Source organism: Carassius gibelio, chromosome B15 (genome assembly GCF_023724105.1).
Source record: "Carassius gibelio isolate Cgi1373 ecotype wild population from Czech Republic chromosome B15, carGib1.2-hapl.c, whole genome shotgun sequence".
NCBI classification, from domain to species: domain Eukaryota; kingdom Metazoa; phylum Chordata; class Actinopteri; order Cypriniformes; family Cyprinidae; genus Carassius; species Carassius gibelio.
The window spans coordinates 6,102,957-6,126,402 of record NC_068410.1 but is presented as its reverse complement, the minus strand read 5'-3'; the positions used below and the strand labels follow the sequence as shown (position 1 = coordinate 6,126,402).

The following is a 23,446-nucleotide window of genomic DNA, read 5'->3' as shown; positions in this document are numbered from 1 at the left end:
TTAATTATGTCTAGTGCCCAGGGGCACCACACTGTCTTAATACGGCCCTGTCACTAGTGGATGGGTTATGGTTCCGATGACAAAGACAATCCAGCGTCGAGAAGAAACATGAAACGGGACAGAGAGATCAGGATATAACACTGGGACTGCATTCAACGCACTGACAAACACAAGACGAAAGACAGGGCAACATGTAGGGATCGGGTAATGAGTAGCAGCTGGTGATAATGAACAATTAACGGAGACGCCCACATGAAACAATCAGTGCTGACGCAAGACACACACACACACACACAAACACACTCCACCCACATAGTGCAAAACCCAAGGCCACGGTTTACCAACAGTGACACACATACAGTTGATTTTGAAATTACACCGTAGGCGCAGAACAGAAACTTTTCAAATATATTATGTTTCAGTAAATGTGCGTTATAGTCCTGTTAACCTTTAACATCCACTGGCTCAAAGAAAAATACAAGAGAAAACATGACAGTAAGATGTGAGGTGATGTTTACCCACACAGAACTCTAAGTTATACAGTTCAACCATAAATCTTAAAGTTGTTCCAAAACTGCATACATTTCTTTCTTCTGCTGATCATAAATGAACATATTTCTTCAAAATATACCCACATATTTTTTAAGAATGTGGGTAACCAAACTGGTTTCTGGTCCTCATTGATTCCATTTTTATTACCATATTGTGGTACTCATTTGGGAACAGCAACTGAGTGGTTACCCACATTCATAAAAATGAACTGAATTCATGCGGGTCACCGTGAGAAAAGACAGCAGAACCCATTCTAATCAGTAATTCGGTGGCACGGAATGACACGACAAATACCCCACAGTAAACTTTTGTCCCATTCTATTTCTGACATACTCCAAGCGCTCACGCTTAATCTGACATGAACGAGAGATGGATTGCTAATGTGGTGTGACACTACAATGCTAGACAATACATGTACAATTTAGTGGGCAGGGCTAAAAAAGTAATATTGTATCAGTAGTTGTTGACCATTTTCTGCAAATTGCAAATTAAATTGAATTCAGCCCTCCCTTTAGAGAAGCTACACGGGCCATCACAGGTAAAGATGTCATTGTTTGAGACAGCAGAGAGCAATGAGATTTCTTTACAAAGGTAAATAAAGGAATTATATTTACTTAATTATTCTATAAACCGATGGTATTGTGAATATTAATGTACTTTATCATCATTGTGTCAGTGTTTTATTCGCAGGAACAACAGTGATGAAATGCTCTCTCCTAGCTTCATTAGGTTCCAGCCTCTGTTACTAGGTCAAAAATTCATTTTTGGAATTAGCAACTGTGCCGTTGGATGAGAAGCAGAAGAAATCATACTCACAATAGGGTTTTAAGTAGAAAAACAAGACAAATGCCTTGAAATAATCTGATAGATGTCATGATGTGTGGCAACCATAGTATTAGTGAAATAATTATAAAAATGTATAATATATAATAATAATAATAAAGGTTCAGTCAGTTGAATTTTCTGCACATCAACGGCCTGTAGTCAATTATTCCTTTACAGGTGTCCCTATATTGTATTTGTAACACTAAATGGCTGAATTCTGTGTGTATTAAAAAAACAAGATACCAGTTTGTTTTTTTAAGTTGTAATTTTTATTTATAAATCCACCAAAATCATAACTCTTCTTTGAGAATTTGATCAATTCTAAATCACAATAAGTGTTGGAGATTATTTATCCGAATATGGCTATCATTCATATATAGCAAATTCATCTTTGAAATGCTGATTTGGACATGTTTTCAGAAATAGGGTACAATTGATCATTTATCAAAATCCATGGCATCCACTGACAATGAATGAAGGGAGGAACCTTTTTAAAGACAAGCAGGAGCAACTCAAATATTATTTAAATATTTGAATGGAACCGTTTTCTGAATATTTCCAAAACACACTTTTACAAATCAAATCCACCTCATTCTTTCAAGAGGTTTTTAAGAGGTCCTGACATTAGTCCTGACAATAGGTGTCCGTATATTAACTGGTCTGCCAACTTTGTGGATTTTCCTCCTGTACAAAGGCAGGATTGTACATTTCCCAGTTATGCACTGAAATTTGCTCCTGCTTAGACTCCAGTGCTGATGATAGATGCCAGTAACGGATGCGATTGCCTCGTGCAAGATTTAGTTTTGCCATTCTGTAGTCTTTCCTGGACAGTACTTTTGAAGGTTTGTCTTTCCATAAGGTGTCTGCAAAAGGAACTTTGTCCTTTGGGTCATCCTCAGTGAGTTTTTCATTTCTCCTAATATTTTTTCTAGAGTCCTGGGTCATCAGATGCCTAGATGTTCCATTGCCCATGATATATTGTGGAATGTGATGCTCTGGAAAAAAGAAAGAAAAACAAAACAATAAAAGGGTTAAAATTCTTGCACAGTAATTATAAAATATGAACATACATAAACCATACGCATTATATGCGAAAGTAAATAAGCAATTCACTGACTTTACCTGAGATGATTACGAATCAATGTCTCAGTTGGTTTGCAGTTGTTTTTGGGATTTAAATAGTGCTGAGTACCCCATACTGAACTTCAGCTCTGATTGAGTGTTGTGAACAGCTTTGTGTGAGCGGTTTCTGTTATGTGACTGGATTGAGTAAATTAAATAGGATTACAGAGCACAATGGATCCTCTGATCAATCAGTTGGTCAGTGATGAAGCATTATACTCACAACCATTGATAGCAGGTATTTGAACTGTCATTGATTCAATAAGCTCTGTTTTGACTGACTAATGTGATTGCATTTGAAGAGTTTTCAGAAAATGTCTTATCCAACCATTTCAATGGCATCTATTAACCTCAATTGAGATAAACTGGGAAAATTTAGTGCTTTATTACTTGCTTAAAACCCTCATTTTTATAAATCGTATTGAGTTACGCCGGGCATATTCTTTCAAACACTTCTTTAAATATGGAGTATTAACTTGTTCTCCAGTTATTATTGTGCCATTTTTATCATTAAATTCATATTCATCGAAGGAGGTAAGCCATGTAGGGCCTTGAAGAACCAGCGGGTCACATCTCATTGGTGAAACAATTAATTTATGTTTGCGTTTGCATTCTGGAGATGTTCATTGCTGTCTTTTTAATATGTTTTTGCAGTGTCGAGCAATGTAGCCAATCACAGACATATCTGTTAATTTATTAAATGCAATGTCGAATCAGAGGTGTTTTAGTTAGAACCCACTATGCATCGAAACAGTTTTTGCTCAATGCTGAGTAAAGAATTCTCTTACAGTAACAAACAAAGTGTAGATACAATGCACATTATTGGTTGGCTGTTTAGTGTAAAGAGCTTGATTGATTATAATGAACATCTGTATTCGGTTGTTAAGTGATGACGTAAGAAGCGCTGTTTCTGGGTCCAAGCCTCAACTCGCTTCACTTGAGAATACGACCTCAGCAGCCGTTTATGAGCACTGTTTATTCATATTAATCATTTAAGCTAAATGCTTTCAAACTTACGGTATACACTACAGTCTCCGTGCTCACAGCGTCCCAAACACAAATAATGTTTATATATATTTTTTTATATTTATATTTTCATTGTCTGCCTATCTGGGACTTCGGTATGGAGTTAAAGGTTAAGATTATAACTTTTTCGCTAGTATTCTATCACATTGTGAGTTTATATTAACACCTTTTGTTGTTTTCTCGTGGTAACTGATACAGCCTTTGGACACGGAAGCGCTGCTATGTGATGTCAGACTTAACAAGCGAATATAAATAATGCAGGCTTCACTCCCGTAACTTGCAGATGATGGTGTAAAGATATGGTATGTCAAAGTCACATATCAGAAGCACACCCAGTTTTTTCATTGGTCAGACTGGTGTTTAATTGAGTATATACACATACTTTGAAGGTTTATAGGGCCTGTGTTGATTTCTCAAAATGATTTGCTTTGACACTAACTGCATACAGCTACGACCAAGGCACGCACACATCAATACTGCGTAATGTTTGTCATTACGAACAACAGTTATTTACTGTATTTGCATTATCGTAAGGCTAGGGTTGGGTTATGTGTAATAAGACACAATCTAATAGGTTTGTAGCCGTAACTCTACCCATTATAGTCACAACAGCGCACTTGCATGAAGGTAGTCTACAGGAATGCACTGGCAGAAAATGTTCATAAAATAATGGATTTCATTTGCAGATTGTTTCATGGCAAACCCTACCACATGCCCTCAAAACACATGGAATGACGTGGCTGAATCATTAATTTAAAAGATTGTCATTTGCCACAATTTACTGCCATTAAAAGGACACATTATATATGTATTTATTTAGTTTTTTGTTATGCAAAAATCAAAGTAATACTATATGTCTTTAGAACAACAACAATAAGAGAGAGAGAGAGAGAGAGAGAGAGAGAGAGAGAGAGAGAGAGAGAGAGCGTGCGCGAACAGTTAGTAAATCCACCTCTGGTCATATTTACAACATATTTCACCATGATACTTAGATCTTTTCTATTTTATGACTTAGAATGATAATTAAACTCAATTATTCTATACATAATATATAAACACACTTTGTCTTTATACATTAAATGTAAAAAGAGTTGATATTCATACACAGTACTTTTGTTTTCAGTTGCAAGACATTTTTTGCCTCTGAACATCTTCAGTGAATAATAAGATCTAAATTAGTCAAACATTTGTTTTCCTCTTTGTTCCTTCTCTGAATTTATAATTTCTAGCAGGATGTCACGTGCCCTTTTCTTCATGTGTTAGCGTAGACCGCTTCATCTTCCAAGGCTCTGTCAGATGACAATAGTCTCTTATCACCCTAATCACAAAATGAAATTAGGTTACAGACATCTCAAATAAAGTAGATTCCATTCAGTAAATACTCACTTTTAATTATAAATGTTGAGTCACATGCAGTTTTGTTTTATAGTCAGTGTTTAGCTTTTCTCTTCAGTGTGCTACAGTATATTAATAGCCATCTAGTGTGCAAAGTTTTCATGAAGTAAATTTGTATTGCTAATAACACAAACAACACTCACACCAAAAATCAACACCTCCAAGAACAGTGAGAAAGTCACACTCACCACCGAGTTGTCATAAACATGACTGTCTGGGCAGTTTGTGTAAATGCCTCCATCACTGCGCTCTTCTTCTTTACTGCTTTTCATAAAATTATAAATAAAGTACAAATTATCAGTAAAGGTTTTGTTATATAGTTACGTAACAAACATTATATCATACACTATAGTCAAAAGTTTGGAATCATTAACATTTTTAATGTTGTGTTTTATGATATGAGACCTTTCTGCTGGCCAAAGCTGTGAAAAACCAATAATATATATAAAAAAAACATTACATCAATTTTATTTTTATTTATTCTTATTTTTTTACTGGCAAGGACTTGTCTGCTTCATTACTCCAGTCTTCAGTGTCAAGTGATCCTTCAAAAATCATTCTAATATGCTGATTTGCTGAAACATTTCTTACTATTATCAATTTTGAAAACAGTTATGCTGTAACATTGACAATAATAAGGAAAGGATTCTTGAGCAGCAAATCGACAATATTAGAATATATTATATATTCAGTTTTCTTAAAAAGAGACCTTATTTCAAAAACATTTAAAATATTAATGATTCCAAAATAATTAATGGTAACATATACTTTTCTAAATCCAACTTGTGTTGGGTTGTCTTCATTTGAGTCTGTTCATTCTTCATTACAGTTTGTTGCACAGCTCTGTTCCTACTGAAATAAAAGAGGGATTTTAATGGTGCCAGGAAACAAAGGAGGAATAAAGAAAGATGGAATAACAAGACACACTAAATGATAAAGTGTTGTATAGCTTACGAGATCCTTACCAGTGTCTTCTCACAACACACATAAGAATACAGACTAACACAACTGCAAATGCTGATGCAACAACAATGTATATTAAGCCTGTTAAAATAAAACAAACAAACAAAAAACCATAAAGATTGCATTAAAACAAACAAATATATATATATATATATATATATATATATATATATATATATATATATATATATATATACACACACTGTGTGCAGAATTATTAGGCAAATGAGTATTTTGACCACATCATCCTCTTTATGCATGTTGTCTTACTCCAAGCTGTATAGGCTCAAAAGCCTACTACCAATTAAGCATATTAGGTGATGTGCATCTCAGTAATGAGAAGGGGTGTGGTTTAATGACATCAACACCCTATATCAGGTGTGCATAATTATTAGGCAACTTCCTTTCCTTTGGCAAAATGGGTCAAAAGAAGGACTTGACAGGCTCCGAAAAGTCAAAAATAGTGAGAAATCTTGCAGAGGGATGCAGCACTCTTAAAATTGCCAAGCTTCTGAAGCGTGATCATCGAACAATCAAGCGTTTCATTCAAAATAGCCAACAGGGTCGCAAGAAGCGTGTGGAAAAACCAAGGCGCAAAATAACTGCCCGTAAACTGAGAAAAGTCAAGCGTACAGCTGCCAAGATGCCACTTGCCACCAGTTTTGCCATATTTCAGAGCTGCAACATCACTGGAGTGCCCAAAAGCACAAGGTGTGCAATACTCCGAGACATGGCCAAGGTAAGAAAGGCTGAAAAACGACCACCACTGAACAAGACACACATGCTGAAACGTCAAGTCTGGGCAAAGAAATATCTCAAGACTGATTTTTCTAAGGTTTTATGGACTGATGAAATGAGAGTGAGTCTTGATGGGCCCGTGGCTGGATCGGTAAAGGGCAGAGAGCTCCAGTCCAACTCAGACGCCAGCAAGGTGGAGGTGGAGTACTGGTTTGGGCTGCTATCATCAAAGATGAGCTTGTGGGGCCTTTTCGGGTTGAGGATGGAGTCAAGCTCAACTCCCAGTCCTACTGCCAGTTTCTGGAAGACACCTTCAAGCAGTGGTACAGGAAGAAGTCTGCATCCTTCAAGAAAAACATGATTTTCATGCAGGACAATGCTCCATCACACGCGTCCAAGTACTCCACAGCGTGGCTGGCAAGAAAGGGTCTAAAAGAAGAAAAACTAATGACTTGGCCTCCTTGTTCACCTGATCTGAACCCCATAGAGAACCTGTGGTCCATCATGAAATGTGAGATTTACAAGGAGGGAAAACAGTACACCTCTCTGAACAGTGTCTGGGAGGCTGTGGTTGCTGCTGCACGCAATGTTGATGGTGAACCGATCAAAACACTGACAGAATCCATGGATGGCAGGCTTTTGAGTGTCCTTGCAAAGAAAGGTGGCTATATTGGTCACTGATTTGTTTTTGTTTTGTTTTTGAATGTCAGAAATGTATATTTGTGAATGTTGAGATGTTATATTGGTTTCACTGCTGAAAATAAATAATTTAAATGGGTATATATTTGTTTTTTGTTAAGTTGCCTAATAATTATGCACCGTAATAATCACCTGCACACACAGATATCCTCCTACAATAGGACTAAACTAAACTAAAAACAAACTAAAAACTACTTCCAAAAATATTCAGCTTTGATATTAATGAGTTTTTGGAATCATTGAGAACATGGTTGTTGTTCAATAATAAAATTATTCCTCAAAAATACAACTTGCCTAATCATTCTGCACTCTCTCTCTCTCTCTCTCTCTCTATATATATATTGTTTTTAAAAGACCAAAGTTGAACTCTCACCATTTTGAGGAGCTTCCAAAGTTAAGGAAGAGCTTCCCAGACTGTTATTGGCAAAGCACAGGATAGTCTCAGGGAAACCCAGCCAACCCTGTAAGGTGAATATGGTAAGAGACTTGTTTTGTTTAATGCTGGTGCTGGAGAAGGCTTTCGAGGAATCTGGACCAAACCACTTGACTTCACTGGGAGGGTTGGAGTCCACAATACAGACACAAACCGTCAAAATCTTAGACTGGCAAGAAGATTCACTTTTAATCTCAGGAGGATCTAGACAGACAGACAGAAAGACAGAGAGTATTAGCTATCATACATTATAAACAATGATCACTAAAATATACCAGTTTAAACTTTTGAAACAAGGCCTTACACAATATATTAAGTTTCCGAGGACCAGAATTGTTTTTTTCCCTCTGTGTTAAAGGCTGTACAGGAAATGGCCTCAGTATGTCGAGACACTCTCTCCAGTTTGTAAGTAGGGCTCTTTGCTAACATCGTCCCATTCAAGCTGAACCACTGGTAGCTGTTCGCAGGAGGATTGCTGTCACTGGAGCAGGACAGTTCCACAGAGTCATTCTCCTTCACTGAGGGTTTAGTGACCACGCTTACATTATATGGAGGATCTGATTGAGACAAAAGAATATTGTATAAATTATTTTTACATTTGTCTGAGGTTCAGGCCACATTCTGATACCGCTGATAAACTTAATTCAATTACAAACAAGTACTACGTTTTAAAAATGACAAATTTATATTAATGAAAATAAATGTTATAAATGTTAAAACTTAACCCTTTGAGCGGTATGGTCCCACATATGGGATTTTTATTTCTGCACTTTTTAGTGAACACCAATAAACGCAAATTAAAGGGGGGGTGAAATGCTCGTTTTCACTCAATATCCTGTTAATCTTGAGTACCTATAGAGTAGTACTGCATCCTTCATAAATCCAAAAAGTCTTTAGTTTAATTATATTCATAAGAGAAAGATAGTCTGTACCGATTTTTCCCGGAAAAACGAGAAGGGTATTCCTGCACAACCGGAGGCTGCAGTTACAGGACCGCAAATCTGTGACTGCAGCTTTAGGACCCTAGTATTTTTGTGACAGCGCCACCTACTGTACTGAATCAACACTAATTAAAGATGGACGACGTGGACAGCAACCAGATGGTGAGTATCGATATTTAATTAAGTTTTATTTTATAACGTTTAAACGGTGCAAAGTTTACATAGTGAGAACTGCTACCTATGAATTAATAATTAATTCCCACCAAATTATGAATTTGTGAGCTAGTTTTATTAATTACTACGACGTTACTACTACGTTAATTCGTGGCTATGATTTCATAAATCCTAATTGTGTTTTAATGACGAAGTATTATAAGTGAATCTAGCCTGCACATTAATTAAACTTATCAGATGGCAAGAGCATGGTTGATGTAAGGTTTGTAAGATTTACCTGCAGCTTAATGTATTAGTGTGAATACTGGCTTAATAGTTGTTGTTTTACCATATTTATGTATAAAATATATTTTATAATTAAACTGCACTGACTGCCTAGTTGCAGTATGTGTTAGCCTGTTGTTTTGGCATTGTTTTGCAATGATAAATGAGGCATTTGGCAATTTTAATAGTTTGTTACAATTTGGCCTAATCTGCAGGTCTACTCCACATACAGTTATACATTGCTATCATGTGTTAGTTTCTGTCATGTTTTGCATGGCCAATATGAAGTGATTTTATGAATTTGATTAGGCTCATTGTAGGACAGATGATTAAAAAAGGCACTAGGGATATTTTCATGATCTCAAAATATTCTAACAAGTACAGAGTATACAAAGTATATGTATCTCTTTTCCAAGATACATATAACAATCCAAAAAGGGAGATCCCTGCCCGAATTGAAGAGATGCACCACATGCTGCAAGGACTTTCACTTTTCATATATATATATATATATTCCAGTTGAATATGTTAAACAAATGTTTCTTATTTATCTCTCTCTGTCTCTTGCTCTCTCTTTCTCTAGAGTTGAAGCCTACAGCCGTTCTATCCATGCAGCAACTGATGGAAACTTTCTTCACTTTGGTGCTTTTGTGATGTTGTCACAAAAATGACATGTACATTCTGTACAGGCCAAGAGTTTGGACACACCTTCTCATTCAAAGAGTTTTCTTTATTTTCATGACTATGAAAATTGTAGATTCACACTGAAGGCATCAAAACTATGAATTAACACATGTGGAATTATATATGGAAATATATACATAACAAAAAAGTGTGAAACAACTGAAAATATGTCATATTGTAGGTTCTTCAAAGTAGCCACCTTTTGCTTTGATTACTGCTTTGCACACTCTTGGCATTCTCTTGATGAGCTTCAAGAGGTCGTCACCTGAAATGGTCTTCCAACAGTCTTGAAGGAGTTCCCCGAGAGATGCTTAGCATTTGTTGGCCCTTTTGCCTTCTGTCTGCGGTCCAGCTCACCCCTAAACCATCTGGATTGGGTTCAGGTCCGGTGACTGTGGAGGCCAGGTCATCTGGCGCAGCACCCCATCACTCTCCTTCTTGCTCAAATAGCCCTTGATGCCTTCAGTGTGACTCTACAATTTTCATAGTCATGAAAATAAAGAAAACTCTTTAAATGAGAAGATGTGTCCAAACTTTTGGTCTGAACTATAATATATATATATATATATATATATATATATATATATATATATATATGTATGTATGTATATATCTGTATATAAATAAACATTCTTGAATCATTCTTGTATCTTGTCTTGCCTCTCAACAACTTTTAAAATATTGGCAGTAATTTAGTGACTCCATATGCTGATTCCAACTTTAACTTACCTGATAATGAACTAATTCACCTTAAGGAAGTGAATCAATATACTGTATAATTCAAGAGACTTTTCAAGAGACAATTCAAGACTTTTAAGGTTCTTAATTTTTTACAATTGTTTTAACATTGATATACATCAATTTTACAAAATTGATATTTCATTTATATTTTGTGTAAATTCATGTTTATATTTAAAATTGTGACTCAAAGCACAATTAGTAATTTAACTCTGCTGCATTTTGAATCAAAAGTCACATTTAAAAACATGCTACTGAGATTAATATATTGATGCTATATACAAAGTAACGTGACTGCAAACTAAACCAACAGGATACTAGTACTGCGTTCCTGAAACTGCAGCCATCGCTATATTGGCCAGTACGGTAGGTGGCGCTGTCAGGAAAAACTAGGGTTCTAGAACTGCGGCCCAGATCTGCGGTCCTGAATCTGCAGCCTCCGGTTGTGCAGGAACATACTACTGGGAAAAACACGAGCCGCTGGAGGCGTGATGTGTGGGCAGAGCTAAAGAATCACGAGCGCGAATAGGCTTTTGCGTTGAGAGGATGTGGAAGCTGTGACATTTCCGTGAGGGAAAAACCATCATCTAAAACAAACCATGGCTTACAGTCAGATTCAGCCGTTTATTTATGATCCAGAATCAGATCCAGAGGCTGAAACTGAACGAAAGCAGCAGCAGCAACGACTCGCTCCGAGCGGGGCTCGAACCCGGGTCTCCGATGGGAGGCGGACGCACTAACAAGGAGGCAGAGATATTTGAAGCAGTTTTACTCACCGCCTGCGGTTCCAACACACAATCGTGACCCTTTTTCCTTGGGATTGCATCATCCTTAAGAAATAAACGATGTGCAAATCCGTCGTCAAACTGGGCCTTGTGAACAAGCATCTTCGAAATGCAGGGAACAAACAAAAACACTTGCACAACTTCGTTGATGCTCTGTAAAAATAAACTCCATCCACTGGTCCCTTAATGCGTTTTTTTTTTGGTAATCTGTGCAGGGTTGTCTTGCCCTGGCAACCAAAAACACACTTCTTTTGTGACTTTTCACGATGCTCTCGCTCTGATCAGTGAATGTCTGTGCTCTCAGTGCTGTGCTATACGGGAGCGCGCGCTCTTCCGGCAGAAGTGCCCTTAGGACCCATATAAGGAAATTCCGCTCCATCTAACGTCACACAGAGCCATACTCGAAAAAAACTTTCCGAAACTTGTGACAAACCGGAAGGAGTATTTTGGGAACAAAAATACACCTTCAAACGTACAACTTAATTTTTGAAACTTTTTCAAAAAAACTTTTTCCATGTTTAGCATGTACTTATTGTGTACATACATGTTTTTACATTGTACTTATATTTAAAAGACAACAACATGTAATTACATTTGTATTTAATTTCTGTAATTACATTTATAATTACACTGTTGACCCATACTTTACACCTTAACCCACCCTTAAACTTACCCATACCTTCAACCCTCTCCCTAACCTTACCCCATCCCACCTCAATAGCAGCAGTGTTTTACAATACAATATGAACACAATAAGTGCATTGTACTTATTTTTTTATGTAAGTACATAGTAGTTAAGGCCACCTAATATAAAGTGGGACCTTTATTACTAAAGTAGCTTAGAATCTCAAAACTTATTATAGCATATTTTTCTACTTTTGAAGGCTATATACAACCCACAGCTTCACAATAATATAGAGACGGTATGACTAATTCACACACGCAATCACTCGTACTGGTACTGTTCTAATTTATCTTTATCTGATCTTTATTTATCTCTTACACCGAGCAATAATCTATAAGAAATGTTAAGAACATAGATAAAATAACTGCTGATAGTGAGCTATGATGTCAGATTGCGCTTTTACTAGTCAATCTCAACTGTCTGGCTGAGGCCAGTCTAAAAAGACGCTCAGGACTGTTGACAGAACGCTGCTGCGTGTCGTCATGAAAATGTATCATTTCCACGTGTTATTAAGCCTGGCCACTTGGAAATGTAACCATTCAAAAGTCTTTAAAGCATTCAAACACAAGACGCGGAGAAGCTGAACTGAGCAGCTGGTTACTCGCGCTGTCCTTGGTGCGCATGCGGAGAGAGAGCCGCGTCTCACAGACAGTAACACTGAACTGAGCTCTCCTTTGCGCAATTGCTAATGCAACCTTTTCACACCACAGACTGAACACAATTAATCATTGCTTAGTAATTGGCCAACAAAGTACTGACTGTTTTATGAAGTTTCGTTTGATAGAAAGATATGTAATAGATTACAATCAAAGTTATCTGAAATTATCAAGATTAATTTGTTCTGGCATTTTTACTCTGAGTTCTTGTCATATTTAATTTACCATTTTCTAAACTAAAGCAAATAAACTGATAATGTGAGAAATGTTGAAGGTGTCTGAATAAATTTTGGTTTGACTGTATGTTTAATTTTTACAGTGCTATTTTACATTTAATTATTCGGTTTCTGTACCTGGACACTTACAAACTTGAAAAACTTAAACATTGTGTAAATAGCACAAACAAATAAACAGAACGAACATACAATTAAACACTTTCAAACAGGGCCCACTGGTACAACCTGAACCGGGGCCCCGCTGACCCCAGCTATGGCCCTGCTAACAGTACAAACCTTGCCAGTGAACTATGAGCGCAAAAAAACAAAACAGAAATAATCATTCATTAATCGTAATCGAGGTAAAATGTTCAATTAATAGAGGTTTTGAATTTAGCCATAATTGTCCAGCCCTAATCTGACTGTAGTACTTTTACTTGTACTTGAGTAAAATTTTGCAAGGGGTATCTGTACTTTTACTAGTAATGAAACTGTGTACTCTGTCCACCTCTGTTGCAAAGTTCCAAAACCTGTTGTAATAGTTGTCGCCCAAAAAATAGGTTCAAGACTTAGCAAAGGATATTTAAACTGGGTAACCTTTCAAAATTTTATGTACAGCAAAACAATGTGTTTAATTTCATTTCAGAAACCTCTTGACTCCCACTCTCACATTACAAGGAAAAAATAAGAAAGAAAGAAAAACACAATCAAAATCGACTCTTCACAGGGAACTTGATTGAAAGGAGATCTGACCAATCATAGTGCTGAACCCGCCATTTTGTTTGAAAAAAAAAAACGGACAGGAAAGTAAATTAATTTCGGTAGTGTATTGAGGTCTTTCCCAGGTTGAAATACCTTCTGATGTTCATTCATGATTATTTTATGCTTTAAGTCAGCATTCCCCAATCCCAGTCCTCACGCCAATAGTGAATAGATAATGTCGCAGCTATGCCTGAGCACCCACGGGATCAGCCCCAATGTAGGATTGACTGTAATGTTTTGAAATCACATATATCCTACCTGATTGAAACAAAAGCCAGTCTTTCACTCAGTGTCAATTTGAGTCTTGTTAAAGATTTAAATCCCTGCCGCCAAGATGCTTCTGTCGGTCATGGATTATGGAAAGTGAAACTTTAATATGTCATTGGGGTGGTTGAATTTATTCATGCTCGTTAATATTTATTAAAATTAAGTCACAGTCACACTAGATTTTAAGCATGCAAACTTTTTAACATAGAAAAAACAATGGAAAAGCAGCTCAAGCAAATAAAAAATCTGTAACAATTATTGTTTATCTGGTATTTCATGTTTGTATTCTGGTGACAAGCTGAAAGCTGGTATTAATTGTTTTCAAAGAACATTTATAGTTAAAAATAGTGTGGGACTCATTTGATGTTGAAACATGCTTTTGGTCTACCCAATATTTAATGCCATGAGACAAAGGTTATTATCAGGACTTGTTTTATAAGATGTCCCCAGAAAAAAAAAAAAAAACCTTTTACAATTTCATTTAAAAGTAAATGTAAGGAATATTTTATAGGAATGTATGAACGAAACTTTTATTATAGCGTTATTTACTTCTGCGTTATATACTTCTGTGTGTATATATATATATATATATATATATATATATATATATATATATATATATATATATAAGCATTTTCCTTGCATTATTTCTGAACATATACTATGTATGAGACAAGTTTTTACAATGCAATAGATTTTCTTCACAGATGTTTAACATAATTTGTTTAACATTTACATTATGTTGATAATTTCATGTGTGGAGCACTTGGAATATAATTTTCTTTAATTAGAGGGTTAATCAAGAAAAAGTTTACTTGAATAATGTTGAACTTATATTTTAAAAAATCTAAAAAAAAAAAAAAAAAATCGAATCAGAACCAGCCCTAGTTCCATGGATAACTTTTAACAAGCATTAAACCTTTTCATAAAAAAATAAAACAAAAAAGAAAAAGGAAAAAAGTATTTTTTTTGCAGTAGAAAATGGTAGATTAGATTATTTAATTATACTTTAGGTTATTGAAATGTTCTTAAAACTGCGGTAGGGAACTTTTGACGCTCTAGCGGTTAATAAACTGAACTACTTGCGTCTTGCGGAAGAACATTGTAGCCGGAACTAATTCTCTCTGTTTATGTCTATGAAGAATCACAAAGGTACTGGGTTACTCCGCCGCGGTATCCCTGAAGCAATCTAAAATAGTCCGAATATAAACACTTATTATAGGTGTACCCTAGTGATTCAGGACAAGCTAAAAACATGGTTTGGAAAATGGATTCATGGTGTACTCGCTTATTATCTTCATTTTTCTACATTTTGAACACAAAATTACACAAGTTACAGACCGCAGCTCTGATTGGTTATTTTTTACCGGGAGTGATGGAGTTTCTGCAAATGGCAATAGGACTACTTGGAGGAGCTTGATTTTTTTCACAGATTATCTGTCTCATATTCTACTGTCAGAACATAATGACAGGTTTAATAAATATGTAAAAAATATTTTTTTACAAAAGTTCCCTACAGCACCTTTAATGCGAAGAAAGTTAACGTTTTTTGGGGAACCTAAAATGGTACTTCTGTGCCATCACTGTAAAAACCTTTATTTTTAAGTGTGAAGGTTAACATTAAAATCTTTTTATTTAAAAAAATAAATATATAAAATATCTTACCTTTCACGGATATTGATACTTTCTCACCATAGGAGTACTTGTTCAGATCTTTAATCTCAATCCGGAACACGAATGACCCAGCGTCACTGCTGCTCAAAGAGCTGATATTCAAAGAACAGTTATTTTGGCGCAAATCACCAATCAGACTAGTGCGACCTTTGAACAAGTTGATGATTTTTGAAGTGTCCGTATGGTATACCACTGTTGAATATTCATGGTACCAAATCCCTGTAAATTCTGTGTATGTTTTTCCATTTGCAGGGTAGCTGAACGTACAGGGAATCAGCACACATGATCCAGACAAACCCACCACTGATTCTGGCATTTTAGCGCTCCATTCCCCAGCATTAGCAGATGACACTGAAAGAAGAATTTTAAAATGTAGAATTTTTTTTTTGTTTTTAGTAATTAGTTACCAATTCATTTTATCTAATGTTACAAATGTTTAATGTTTCAATAATGAAACCATTTTGTAAAGCAATAATTTTATGTGTCTACATCCAGGACACTCATCTTAGTTCAGCTAATAGTTTCTTCCCCATAGATGGCTGGAAGTACACTGTCCTTTGTGTGAGGAATGACTCACTTTATTTTACTTTTAACACTGCATGGCTTAAGTCTGAGAATATCTAATTAAAATGAACAGATTTTATTGTATAAATCCACTAAAACAGGATTAAGCTTTGATTATTTAAAACAGCTGTCATACAAAGATAACCATTTTCTCTTATTTATCTTTACTAACCTCTTAGCCAGAGAAAGAATAAACAGCTCCAGAAAACCATCTCTGCATCAAAGTTCAGCACCTGGGAATAAATGTTGCCATCATTTATGGCACTTCAGTTGCTAATGTAATTACTAATACACAATGAGTATTGTTTTAGAATACCATTGCTTTCAGTTTTGAACATTATTAAACTTACCTGAACTTTTTACATTAATTATTATTATTATTAATAATTATTAAAATAGGTCACAGTGCAATAAATCGGTAATTTTCTAGACTTAAATAATCACTCTGTTGATATAATTTTATATATTGTAACTTACTGCTGTGTTCTCAAAAATGAGTTCATACGAAGTAGAATAGAACTGTGAATATCTGAGAGCTTCCTTCCCATTTGTTCACTTCCTGTTTCAAAGGCTTCTGAAAGACTGGCTATACACATTTAACTTAAAAGTGTCCTGAAGGGTTAAATAAATTATATGTGAATAAAATAAATAAATAAATAAATAAATAATAATAATAATAATAATAATAATAATTATATATATAAATGCTAAGACGTTTAAAAGGTATAATAGAATACACACAGGCAAGACATGTCATAAACATACGAAACCCAATACACACAATACTCCAATACACAAACAGGGAATCAAAGCACAAATTAATCAATCACCTTCACTGGTACACTGCAATCAGCACACTTCTGTGATGAACTTTAAAGGGAATTATTGCATGCTACCCAATGCCATTACACTATAAAAACTTTGTATTGTACCAATGTTATCACCAATAACAAAACAAATATAATTCCAAAGAAATACAACACAATGCTATACAAAACAAATGAAAACAAAATACAAACCAAAAACCCCCAGAAGAAACAGTTCTCCCCATTGACGTTTCTCAATGTGCTGTGTCTTATTAGCACACAACAAACACTGGATCATTAATTTAATATAGAGGTAAAGAAAACAGTGGCTGACAAACTCTCAAACTAAATGTATCCTTATAAATCGTGATCTCATGCCGCTTTCCTCAAACAATTCACATTGAATCACACCTCAATAGATGGCTATCAGCTTTGCATACTGGTCACATCAAACAGTTTTTCAAGAACGATGAGCCTTTTTTATAAATATGGACTGCTTCACACAATGGTGCTTCACATTTTCATTCCCCTGTGCTGTAGTGAAATGCTGCGCTAGAGGCACTCTAGTAACGTGGCAGTTGCACGTGCAAATGGCTAGTCAAGAAGGTTGGTCCTATTGGTGACCATGCTGGTCATGGAGATTGGTAAGTACTTCAGTTTTCAATCTCTGGAGTAACAACAACTGAAAAACTTCTTTACCCCAGCTAAATGATTTTTACAATACTGGATTCCCTGCTGTTCCTGGATTCTCTTCCAGTGATGCACCAACTCTATACTGTAACTGCCAGAGATTATTTTCATCTGTGCCCTGCTTTTAATGTACCAAAAAAAACCTGTATCACTGGATATTCTTGCTGCCATACTTGTAAGTCTGCTTTACCTCATGCTGGAGCTGCCTCCATTGTTGATATAGAGGCAGACAAATGCTGACGCGAGCTATCATCAACCATTCCTAATAGTGGAATAGTGTTGCCAAAAGGAACTTCCCTCATGGAGCTCGGTGATTGTAGGAGCAAGCGGGAAAGTGCCTTTGTATTCTTGTTAGATCAGCCTGTGCCGGTTGTATAAAAGTGAAAGTGAAAGTGACGTGACATTCAGCCAAGTATGGTGACCCATACTCAGAATTTGTGCTCTGCATTTAACCCATCCAAAGTGCACACACACAGAGCAGTGTACACACACACACTGTGAACACACACCCGGAGCAGTGGGCAGCCATTTATGCTGCGGCGCCCAGGGAGCAGTTGGGGGTTCGATGCCTTGCTCAAGGACACCTCAGTCATGCTATTGAGGGTGGAGAGAGAACTGTACATGCACTCTCCCCACCCACAATTCCTGCCAGCCCGGCACTCAAACTCACAACCTTTCGATTGGGAGTCCGACTCTCTAACCATTAGGCCACGACTTCCCACCTTAAGCCTAATTTTCCGTTAAATTCATCCTTAAGTTTCCCTTACACTTAAGGGCGTTCCATAAAATACCCCTAAAATTACTTAAGGGTTTCTGTAGGTGAAACGTCATAAACCCTTAGAATGTCTCTTAAGTATCACTTAAAACCCATTAAGTGTTGCATAAAGCCTCTTAACTTTAATTTTAGGAGTTCTGATTGGCCAATTGCCGTTATTCATGAATTATCTTAAGTAGAAAATTTTAACATTTAATTTGTATGATATGTTTTACATAATACACATTTTTAATCCAAAGGGGATGGTAAGGGGGATGGTGGTTTTACTGAGAGGATGCTTTTTGTTATTTTTTCAACCAGGTGGATGCAATCCCCCCGCATCCCTACTCAATGCGAGCCCTGCATATGTCACTGCATGGCATAAATGATGGAAAGAGTAGGGGTCGACAACAACAGGAACCCTGTCACCTCGCTCACCAGAGATGCTTTCTTCCCCACCATAATTTATATTTTTTATTCTTTGTTTCTCTTCCTAAATGAAAATCCTGGTACCTGTTCAAACGCAAGAAATAGGTGTTGCAATGAGGTGTAACCAACAATGGACTCCACTCAAAGGCTGTAGAACAAAAGCAGTTCATTATGCAGATTGTCAGAGAGTATTGAAATCTGTTTCTAGTTTCTGCGGCTGAAGCATGTGTCAGATTGTCATCACAATCTAGATCAGATTACACATTTTCAAAGATGGCATCTCATCAGCAGTGTTGTAATGTAACATTAAAAGATTTTATTTTTGCTGTTTTATGCCTTTATTTTCATAGAGAGTAGTGAAGTGGGAGAGAGAGAGAGAGAGAGAGAGACAGAGAGAGAGAGAGAGAGAGAGAGAGAGAGGGAGCGAGAGAGAGAGGGAGCGAGAGAGAGAGAGAGGGAGCGAGAGAGAGAGAGAGAGAAAGGAATGGGATTGGCAAAGGTCCGTGAGCCAGGACTCAAACTCGGGACACCTGAAGCACAACGGTACTAGATCAGCGCGCTGACTAAACTAACACAGTTTTGTGTTATCGTCTTTTAACCTAATATAGAGTTTACTAATGTTTTGTATAATTATTACAGTAATTACATGCTGATATGTTCATTAAGGCAGAATTTCAACTTTGTTAAACCTAGTCCAATCTCGAAAACTGGTTTGTTTCCATTTCAGATTAAGGAGAGTTAATTTCAAAAGTCCAAAGATAAAGGCCGCTCTAGCCTTTATTTTTCAATTAAAATCTGTGTACTCCACCTATGCTAATATGATTATGCTTGCTGCGATTATGAGTTTAATCACATTATTTAGATTTAAGTACTGCATTTACATGAGGAAAAGTTTAGCAGCAATATTGCCCAAATCTCATTATAATCACATTTAAAGTGAAAAAAGTGATATGACATTCAGCCAAGTATGGTGACCCATACTCAGAATTCGTGCTCTGCATTTAACCCATCCGAAGTGCACACACACAGAGCAGTGAACACACACACACACACACACACAGTGTGAACACACACCCGGAGCAGTGGGCAGCCATTTATGCTGCAGCACCCAGGGAGCAGTTGGGGGTTCGGTGCCTTGCTCAAGGGCACCTAAGTCGTGTATTGTAGGTGGAGAGAGAACTGTACTCCCCCCACCGACAATTCCTGCTGGCCCGAGACTCAAACTCACAACCTTTCAGTTGGGAGTCCGACTCTCTAACCATTAGGCCACGACTTCACCCTTTGACTTTAAAGGGTGAATATAAACACACTGAATAATGTCAGTGAACTTTGATATATTGGAGAGATATTAAACTGTCTGTGGTGGTTTGCTATTTTGGATGGTGTGAAGAGGGGAAGTACCTGTTTAAAGATGCTTCCTACTGATAAAGCACACAGATCTGTTTAGTATGTCTAATAATACAATTCCTAATGATAAAATGTGACAATAGGAAGCCATGTGTTATCAATGTAATTGAAAGTAAATATCATAATTGCTTTTACTAAGGATGATAATCTTACGTCTTAAATGTTTTTTTTTTTGTTTTTTTTTTTTTTTAAATGTGGAATCAACTATTCAATTCAATTCAATTCAAGTTTATTTGTATATCGCTTTTTACTGTGAAGATCCTGGTACCTGGTCGAACGCAAGAAAGAGGTGTTGCAATGAGGTGTAACCAACAATGGACTCCACTCAAAGGCTGTAGAACAAAAGCAGTTCATTATGCAGATTGTCAGAGAGTATTGAAATCTGTTTCTAGTTTCTGCGGCTGAAGCATGTGTCAGATTGTCATCACAATCTAGATCAGATTACACATTTTCAAAGATGGCATCTCATCAGCAGTGTTGTAATGTAACATTAAAAGATTATATTTTTGCTGTTTTATGCCTTTATTTTCATAGAGAGTAGTGAAGTGGGAGAGAGAGAGAGAGAGAGAGAGAGAGACAGAGAGAGAGAGAGAGAGAGAGAGAGAGAGAGAGAGAGAGAGGGAGCGAGAAAGAGAGAGAGAGAAAGGAATGGGATTGGCAAAGGTCCGTGAGCCAGGACTCAAACTCGGGACACCTGAAGCACAACGGTACTAGATCAGCGCGCTGACTAAACTAACACAGTTCTGTGTTATCGTCTTTTAACCTAATATAGAGTTTACTAATGTTTTGTATAATTATTACAGTAATTACATGCTGTTATGTTCATTAAGGCAGAATTTCAACTTTGTTAAACCTAGTCCAATCTCGAAAACTGGTTTGTTTCCATTTCAGATTAAGGAGAGTTAATTTCAAAAGTCCAAAGATAAAGGCCGCTCTAGCCTTTATTTTTCAATTAAAATCTGTGTACTCCACCTATGCTAATATGATTATGCTTGCTGCGATTATGAGTTTAATCACATTATTTAGATTTAAGTACTGCATTTACATGAGGAAAAGTTTAGCAGCAATATTGCCCAAATCTCATTATAATCACATTTAAAGTGAAAAAAGTGATATGACATTCAGCCAAGTATGGTGACCCATACTCAGAATTCGTGCTCTGCATTTAACCCATCCGAAGTGCACACACACAGAGCAGTGAACACACACACACACACACAGTGTGAACACACACCCGGAGCAGTGGGCAGCCATTTATGCTGCAGCACCCAGGGAGCAGTTGGGGGTTCGGTGCCTTGCTCAAGGGCACCTAAGTCGTGTATTGTAGGTGGAGAGAGAACTGTACTCCCCCCACCGACAATTCCTGCTGGCCCGAGACTCAAACTCACAACCTTTCAATTGGGAGTCCGACTCTCTAACCATTAGGCCACGACTTCACCCTTTGACTTTAAAGGGTGAATATAAACACACTGAATAATGTCAGTGAACTTTGATATATTGGAGAGATATTAAACTGTCTGTGGTGGTTTGCTATTTTGGATGGTGTGAAGAGGGGAAGTACCTGTTTAAAGATGCTTCCTACTGATAAAGCACACAGATCTGTTTAGTATGTCTAATAATCCATCCATCCATCCATCCATCATCTTCCGCTTATCCGGGGCCGGGTCGCGGGGGCAACAGTCTAAGCAGAGACGCCCAGACTTCCCTCTCCCTAGCCACTTCTTCCAGCTCTTCCGGGGAGACCCCGAGGCGTTCCCAGGCCAGCCGGGAGACATAGTCCCTCCAGCGTGTCCTAGGTCTTCCCCGGGGCCTCCTCCCGGTGAGACGTGCCTGGAACACCTCCCTGGGAAGGCGTCCAGGAGGCATCCGAAATAGATGCCCGAGCCACCTCAGCTGGCTCCTCTCGATGTGGAGGAGCAACGGCTCTACTCTGAGCTCCTCCCGAGTGACCGAGCTTCTCACCCTATCTCTAAGGGAGCGCCCAGCCACCCGACGGAGAAAGCTCATTTCGGCCGCCTGTATCCGGGATCTTGTCCTTTCGGTCATGACCCAAAGCTCATGACCATAGGTGAGAGTAGGAACGTAGATTGACCGGTAAATCGAGAGCTTTGCCTTACAGCTCAGCTCCTTCTTCACCACGACAGACCGGTACAGCGACCGCATTACTGCAGAAGCTGCACCGATCCGTCTGTCAATCTCACGTTCCATCCTTCCCTCACTCGTGAACAAGACTCCAAGATACCTGAACTCCTCCACTTGAGGCAGGAACTCTCCACCAACCTGAAGTGGGCAATCCACCCTTTTCCGACTGAGAACCATGGCCTCGGACTTGGAGGTGCTGATTCTCATCCCAGCCGATTCACACTCGGCTGCAAACCGTCCCAATGCACACTGAAGGTCCTGGTCTAAGGATGCCAACACGACAACATCATCCGCAAAAAGCAGCGACGAAATCGTATGGTCCCCAAACCGGACACTCTCCGGCCCTTGGCTGCGCCTAGAAATTCTGTCCATAAAAATTATGAACAGAACCGGTGACAAAGGGCAGCCCTGCCGGAGTCCAACATGCACCGGGAACAGGTCTGACTTACTGCCGGCAATGCGAACCAAGCTCTTGCTCCGGTCGTACAGGGACCGAACAGCCCTAAGTAGGGAGCCGCCGACCCCATACTCCCGGAGCACCCTCCACAGGATGTCGCGAGGAACACAGTCGAATGCCTTCTCCAAGTCCACAAAACACATGTGGACTGGTTGGGCAAACTCCCATGAACCCTCCAGCACCCTGGAAAGGGTATAGAGCTGGTCCAGTGTTCCACGACCGGGACGAAAACCACACTGTTCCTCCTGGATCCGAGGTTCCACTATCGGCCGAATTCTCCTCTCCAGTACCCTGGCATAGACTTTTCCAGGGAGGCTGAGAAGTGTGATCCCCCTATAGTTGGAACACACTCTCCTGTCCCCCTTCTTGAAAAGAGGGACCACCACCTCGGTCTGCCAGTCCAGAGGTACTGTCCCCAACCGCCATGCGATGTTGCAGAGGCGTGCCAGCCAAGACAGCCCCACAACATCCAGAGACTTGAGGTACTCGGGGCGGATCTCGTCCACCCCCGGTGCCTTGCCACCGAGGAGCTTTTTAACTACCTCGATGACTTCAGCCCGGGTGATGGACGAGTGCCCCTCCGAGTCCCCAGCCACTGC

General features: G+C 38.0%; 1 protein-coding gene and 1 long non-coding RNA gene across 7 annotated transcripts in view; both read right to left on the bottom strand.

Moving 5' to 3' along the window:
- The window catches only part of LOC127972460 (myelin-associated glycoprotein-like), a 37,565-nt gene extending 19,410 nt beyond the window's left edge, over positions 1-18,155 (bottom strand). For 2 of the 5 annotated variants that reach the window (XM_052575952.1, XM_052575953.1), the window contains exons 1-3: positions 17,849-18,149; positions 16,335-16,395; positions 15,746-15,949 (exon numbers count right to left, since the gene is read on the bottom strand). In XM_052575952.1, coding sequence (XP_052431912.1) covers positions 15,746-15,949; positions 16,335-16,395; positions 17,849-17,911 — 328 coding nt within the window. In that variant the 5' untranslated portion in view covers positions 17,912-18,149. Of the gene's footprint in view, positions 1-15,589; positions 15,950-16,334; positions 16,396-16,639; positions 16,775-17,848 lie in introns of all 5 variants that reach the window. The other 3 variants (XM_052575958.1, XM_052575959.1, XM_052575954.1) reach the window with 3 other exon arrangements.
- LOC127972462 (uncharacterized) lies at positions 1,633-8,331 on the bottom strand. Of its 2 annotated transcripts, none has more exons than XR_008157099.1 (7): positions 8,058-8,331; positions 7,694-7,957; positions 5,886-5,964; positions 5,689-5,772; positions 5,109-5,181; positions 2,495-4,843; positions 1,633-2,372 (listed from the first exon to the last, which is right to left on the bottom strand). It is a non-coding gene; the product is annotated as an uncharacterized LOC127972462 (long non-coding RNA). The 2 variants fall into 2 exon arrangements; XR_008157098.1 differs by having other exon boundaries at positions 2,500-4,843.
- Positions 18,156-23,446: the final 5,291 nt, after the last annotated feature.